At 39.9% G+C, this 6,732-nt stretch overlaps 1 protein-coding gene across 1 annotated transcript in view; it reads left to right on the top strand.

Annotated features, from left to right (window-relative positions):
* Positions 1–682: 682 nt before the first annotated feature.
* LOC107739655 (mRNA-decapping enzyme 1A) overlaps positions 683–6,732 on the top strand; it is a 9,030-nt gene continuing 2,980 nt past the window's right edge. Inside the window, exons 1-9 of the mRNA XM_016551822.1 lie at positions 683–906; positions 1,318–1,358; positions 1,475–1,602; positions 2,914–2,980; positions 3,255–3,384; positions 3,528–3,620; positions 4,989–5,423; positions 6,391–6,444; positions 6,533–6,718. Coding sequence (XP_016407308.1) covers positions 763–906; positions 1,318–1,358; positions 1,475–1,602; positions 2,914–2,980; positions 3,255–3,384; positions 3,528–3,620; positions 4,989–5,423; positions 6,391–6,444; positions 6,533–6,718 — 1,278 coding nt within the window. The 5' untranslated portion in view covers positions 683–762. The remainder of the gene's footprint in view (positions 907–1,317; positions 1,359–1,474; positions 1,603–2,913; positions 2,981–3,254; positions 3,385–3,527; positions 3,621–4,988; positions 5,424–6,390; positions 6,445–6,532; positions 6,719–6,732) is intronic.

The following is a 6,732-nucleotide window of genomic DNA, read 5'->3' as shown; positions in this document are numbered from 1 at the left end:
ACACGCACACACACACACACACACGCACACACACACACACTCACACACACACACACACACACACACACACACTCACAATGTGCGTCTGTATGTATCAGCGGCCTCTTGCGGTTGCTTAATAACATCACATTTTACATCGCACTTTCTGAACACTAGTCACTAGATGAATCCCTAACATTTATGAATCTGGGCCGTTGAGCTCAAAGTTCATTGAAACAGCTCAGTAAATAGTTGGCTCTTAAATTCAAGAAAATCCAAGACTCTAATAACCACACATGTGGGTGAAAGTGGAGCAAGTTTTTTTAAACTGCTCCAGAGACGACAATTTCAAGCACTATACTTTTTGGAATTACATAAAATACTTTCTAGTGCACAATTATTTACATTAAAATAAAAAGATTCTGCATTACAATTTTAAAACTGCTTTAAATATTTGTTTAAACCAAATCAGTACATGACACTTCCCTGACAACAAAACCCTCCATTTTTAGAATTTTCAAAAGGGCAAATAATAATAATAATAAGCAGAAAGACTGTCAAATTTACAGGCATACATTACACAAAGTATATAAACGTACATTTATTTTAGCGATATTATAATTAGACTGGCTCTATGTATACATACTGGGCCTGAGTGAGAACGGTTGCTCAACGGAACCATGAGCGAAACCTGGCCGAAGCACGGACATAAGGAAACGGCAACCGGAAGTGTCCGTCCTGAAATGTGTTCCGTGTAGGCGCAGTGTAAAGATCATAGGCTGTATGGTAAAGATGGAGTGTGTGAATAAAACGGGACAGCTCATGAGTCTGGCGGCTCTACAGCAGCATGACCCCTACATAGTGAACCTGCTGGACGTCGCCGGACAGGTCGCGCTCTATACTTTCAACTCCAAAGCAAACGAATGGGTGAGATTTGAAAATGCGCACGTCAGTTAGCCTGCAGTTGCTAATAGCAACGCCGCCAGCTCGGTTTCTCGTTTCTGGAGTTTGCTGTATTTTTAAGTTTAAGTTTGTAAGTTTACTGGAACATCAGTGTCATATATTAGCAGTCAAGATAAACATACCTAGGAGCTGATGTATGATTAAAGGCGAGCTCGTCATCTGATGATAAACTAATAAACTAATCTGAAAGTAAAATCAGTATGACTTTCTGTCAGTCTCCTGCAAATGAAATTGATATCAGCTTTTATCTGACAGTAAAATCACTACAAACTCAAAGCCACGCTTCAGTCAACCATTGTATTTCTTTTGGTAAGTCATTGTATTAGTATTGAATATGAAAGCTGTTTGAAAACTAACACATCTCTCTCACTTTAGGAAAAGACTGAGATTGAAGGCACATTATTTGTTTATGCCAGGTGAGCGATGACTGACTGGACCTGTGAAGGCCCACAATAGTCGTTATATTATTAGTAACACACTGATCTGTCCTGTAGTGGTGTGGTGTAATGTAAGGATGACTGGTTTCCTGCAGGTCGGCTTCTCCCCATCATGGCTTCACAATTATGAACCGTTTGAGTACAGAAAACTTAGTGGAGCCGATCAATAAAGACCTGGAGTTCCAGCTCCAGGACCCTTTCCTACTGTACAGGAACGGCAACTGTAAGTGTTCATCTGTTATCCATCCGTTGCAGTGAGAAGAGCCCTGTTTGACTCTTGCATCATTTGTCATCATTGACTCTTCAGCGTTTCGCTTATAAACTGTGCTGTATCATATTCCATACGCATATTTCTAAGGCCTCCAGATGATCAAAACTTTGCTGAAAGACCCGTTCTGATTGATAGTTTATCATTTTTAGCATGTAAAAGACCTTTTAGTATAATTGTAAAAACGTCCACCTTCAGCTTGTGCTTCTTTATGCCGTCAAATTTGTACTGATTTTAATCACGTAAATATAAGAATAGCTTTTACATCAGTAGCATTTCAAGATGAACACTTACTGGACTGAAGCAACTTAGATTTATGCATTTTTTAGACAAATCATGTTAAGATGTGAGGATCAAATCCTCCATCAGGCTTTTGAGGAGCATTTATTTGTTCATCTCTCAGTCATCAATGTATTGCATTGCCTTGTATGTTTTCAAACTATAGAGTTTTGATCATAAAACCAAGCATGTAACCAACTAAGCATCTGCATCAAATTGCATATTTATGCTCAGTTCGGGCCTCTGAATAAAAAGTATGAGCTCCATATTCTCTCTGTATCATACTGTTTGAGTCATAAAAGCCTGATGCATCAAACATGATACTAAACAAAGAACACGCATTGCAAACGTATTTTAGATGTGTTTTATATTTTGTCTAAAGGTTCAATAAACTGTTCCTTTAAAAAAATTAAACAATTATTTTATATGTCAAGCTTTATAGGGTTGAAGTGTTTCTTTACTAAGAGTGAAGCAAATATCAGATCTTCCTATTAATGAAACAAGACTTCTGAATATTATAACGAACACCTTCATGTCACTGTCAGTCTTGTTGGATGTGAAGTGATGAATATATAGTGCATGCAACTTTATCTGTATAGAGTACATGCACATAAAGCGATATATATATATTATGTAGCCAATTTCAGCTGCTTGATTGTGTATATCTTTGCAAAATGTAAACTATATTATTGTCCAGCTCTAATCTGCTATGCGATTATAAGGCAAAAGGTATTGAGATATTATAAACATTAACATCATGATTTTCAGTAAAGCTGCTTTGAAACTATTTGTGTTGGCTTAGTAAAACAGGTAATGTTCTCCAGTGTGGTCACACATTTTAGCTTGTTTATTCGACTGATATTTTACTGTAACTCGCTGTTTGTTGAGCTCTTCGCTGTAAGTGTACACGTTCACAGCACAGCCCCTCTGTACCTGTGTGTTATCTTCTGTGCTTTATTTGATTGCGTGTGTCTCTCTGTGTGTCAGTGGGCATCTACAGTATCTGGTTCTACGATAAGGCCGACTGCCAGCGGATTGCACGGCTCATGCTACAGTGAGTATCTGTGATTTAACACTCAGCTGCCATCAGTAAAATGTTGGTTGCCTGGTAACTAGCGTGGGCTTGAGCAGTTGTCATGGCGATGTGTTGCCATGGCAGGCTGGTTGACACTCATATGCGAATGGGCGGTGAACTCGCCCTAGAGTCTGCTCATTAATATGGCACTGTGTGAATGGAACGGTTGATTTTGAGTGAATAATGTTTAACTAGAGAAGCCTGAATTGCTGTTAAATCTCTGTAGTCCCCAGCTGTTTTTCTGTGTGTGTAGGATAGTCAAACGGGAGGCGTTGCGAGTGTCTCCCGACAGAGGCCTGAGCGGCAGGACCAATGGTTGTGTTCAGAGCAGACCCACAGATATCCTGGAGCTGCTCAGCAAGGCTAAGGAGGAGTATCAAAGGGTATGACCACCCTCACGGCTCATTTCCCTGCTGTTTTTTGTTGTTCACTTTCACAGCAAAATTGCTGCTCAAATTGAAAGCACCTAGACCTGGTTATCCACGTTGTTAAGATCTATTATTATGTATTTTGTGTGTGTTTCTAGAGTCAGTCAGTGGAGAGAGATGTTCGGGTGAGCTCTGAATCTGCACCGTCACACGAGAAGAGAGAGGACATCCCAGCCGCTCAACACGAGAAGGTGCTGCTAATCACACACATCCAAGAGCACTTCTACTAGATTTGTGCAAACATTTTTTGCTCTTCTATTATAGTCAATACTAATCATCTCCGCCCAGTTGCAACAAAGCCCTTAAGTTAAGAAAACCCGAAGTTATCAGGTTAAGGATACCCTCTGTTAAGGATATTACCAAAACAGGTCCCTGCTAAACTTAAGTCAGTGGCTGATTTTGTTCATTTACAAAGGACGAAATGCCAAGATGCATTAATATTAAAATATATGGTTTAAACCAGTGTGTATTATCAAAAGCATCCTAGGGTGAGTTGAGTAACATTGATTCAGGACAAATATATTGTGGAGAGCGATGTGAGTGGTGCTCTGTGGCAGACAGGATTTTGTTCAGTAAAATAAGAACAGAAGCACAGTGAACAAACTGTTGTAATGGACTGGTTAGTTAGGATGTAATTCATGAAGTATTGTTACACTGTGCCTGGTGTGTATTTGCTGTATTATGTCCGATGAAGCATCCAAAATCCAGTATATTTTATTGCACTTTCACATAAGCTTAATTAAAAAGAATGTCAACTTGCATGGTTTGCTCTCACCAATCAGTGCAAAAGACCACATGAAAGAAAACAGACTGTATGTGTTACACTTTTTTTTTTTAAGCAGAGTACCTCACTGGAGGTCTTTAAACTCCCAACTTGCATGTCTGCCAGTGTTTTCGGCTCATCAGTGCTTTTTCAGTAATGTAGAGAGAGTGTGTGCACATGGTTGGCAGATTGGGAAGATTCAGTAGAACACAGAACAGAAAATAAACCAATTTATGAAAAAAAAGAAAAAGAAGCTCATCTGGCAACTGCAACTAAGAAAGCTTGTGGAGTTTAGTTAACAATGCAAGATAACACGCATTCCAAATTAAAATGAAATGTTTTTAGGGTAAATAACCAGCGGGCAAATATCACAGACGATTATGCTTAATAAATCAAGAGAAGCAGAAATCGCAATGAAAATATGTGCAGCCATATCAGAACTGAACACTGGACTGACTTGAGCCAAATAATGACACTAGTGTCTTTTAGAGCTGCTTTACAGCTGAGTTTCCATCATTGCTACTGTTATTTTTCTGAAGCTGCTTTGACACCATCTGTATTGTGTGAATCGCTATAGAAAGGTGACTTGACTGTCCCAATTAGTGTATTGTGAAGGACCCAGGCAATGAAAGAACTGTAAGGATAATAATGCTTAATCTTTGAAAATATGAATTTTGTAGCTTTGCTGCTGTCAGAAAGGGAGCTTGATTTGCAACACACGTTTTGTGATGTCACTGTGTGTTATTGACTTATGAATAAATGATAAGTGACATGCAATTTTGTTTCCTCTCCACAGTCAGGTCACTCAGTAGTGAAGCAGATCACAGTGGAAGAGCTTTTTGGCAGCTCTCTGCCCAAAGAAGCGCCCCAGTCAACAAGCTCCACTGTGGGAGAAAGCATGCGTGGGCCTGCGTTTGTTCACTCGGTGAAGCCTCTCCTCGCTCCTCGCCTCTCTGCTGACCCAGGAGGCCCGGCGCTGGTCTCTCTCTTTCAGGGTTGTGGCACCCGAGACCCAAGACCATCTGCTTCAAATACGGAGGACAGCGGGAGCAGTCGTGGTTCGGCTGGTCCACTTCCTCCTGCATGTACAAATCCCCCCACAGAGGGTCATGGGATGCCTGTGTCACTGCCAGGGTTCATGCCCGGCCCGCTGGTCACCCCACAGAGCTTCAGAGAATCCGCCTGTAAAGTTTCAGGGCCCTTCACAGGAAAGGCTGCATTGTCGGCACAGGTGAATACACCAAACAGTATTTTCATGGTATGTGGTTTTTTTTTTTTTATTGTATTTTAATGCAAGTGCAGAAATGATTGATAAAATGACACACTGTTTCCTGCAGTACAGGAGTGGGACTCGTTATGCACCTCAGAATATGTTCTGATTCGTACTGATGTGCCTGTGGTTATGGGCGATCAGTGTGAATGTCACTAACAATGTCAAAACTCTTTTAAAAAAAAAGCCAAAAAAAAGTAAAAAAAAAAAAAAAAAAAAAGATGAATATCTGTAAATAGTAAGAGTGTAACAATACACTCATTATGGGGGTTCTGTACAATACACAGTACTGATCTCACAAATCTGTACTCTCAGGATACAACAGCCAAAATACTGATGGGAAGGGGTTTATTAATATTATTACTTCTAAGGCATGATAAATAGTAAACTAAAAGTACTGTTCGTAAGAATGCTACATTTGCATGCTACACACACGCATGTGCTCTGTCACTGATTACTTGGATGTAAAAATATTATTTGATTGATTTTTTTTTATACATTTAATGGCAGTGCATGCTTATCCAGAAAAATTATGTAGTCCCTATCTTAATTTTCTGGTAAAATCAGACTTGGCATTATCAGGACTAACAAATTGCAATTTCCCTATAGCATTATCATGCATTATATATATTAACTTTATACTTTACACCTGGTATTAACATGTGTTGTGTGGTTAGCGCTAAATACAGTTGGAAACAAGGTCTAAACCATTTTGTGATTGCATACCTGCTTTGATTGATTAACGGCTCTGACTCGTGTAATAAACTATTTGAAAGTGATTCAAACCAATTAATTGGAACGATTAATTTGTGAATCAGACTACTATGCGTTTTATTCATTTTGACATGCTTTAATGAAAAACACAGAAAACATATAACATTTAAAATGAATCTTGTTTTTGCATAAGATCTCTCCCTCTCTTTGGCAGAGTAAAGAGGCGAATGCCTTTACACAGTCCTCGACTCTGGTCAAACCCATTCCAGTAAGTGCACTTTTAAGAAGCATTGTCAGGTTTGATGTATTGTTTGGTGGCAGTAACATTATGATTGATGTCTCTCTGTCATGTGAAGGCGGGGCCAGCTGTCCAGGGGGAGGAGTCTTCACTGCTGCTGTCTCCTAGTGTGTTCCAGCATTCAATGACCAAGACAGCCGAGCCACTGAAGAACCCCGCCTCCCCGACGTCTCCCACAGCAGACCTGCCCTCTTCCCTGTACAGTCGCACCCAGCTTAAAGATACGCTCATACATCTCATAAAGGTACAGACTGACAC

The sequence above is a fragment of the Sinocyclocheilus rhinocerous genome, unplaced genomic scaffold (genome assembly GCF_001515625.1).
Source record: "Sinocyclocheilus rhinocerous isolate Xijiao unplaced genomic scaffold, SAMN03320098_v1.1 scaffold435, whole genome shotgun sequence".
NCBI classification, from domain to species: Eukaryota; Metazoa; Chordata; class Actinopteri; order Cypriniformes; family Cyprinidae; genus Sinocyclocheilus; species Sinocyclocheilus rhinocerous.
This window is presented reverse-complemented; position numbering and strand designations above follow the sequence as displayed.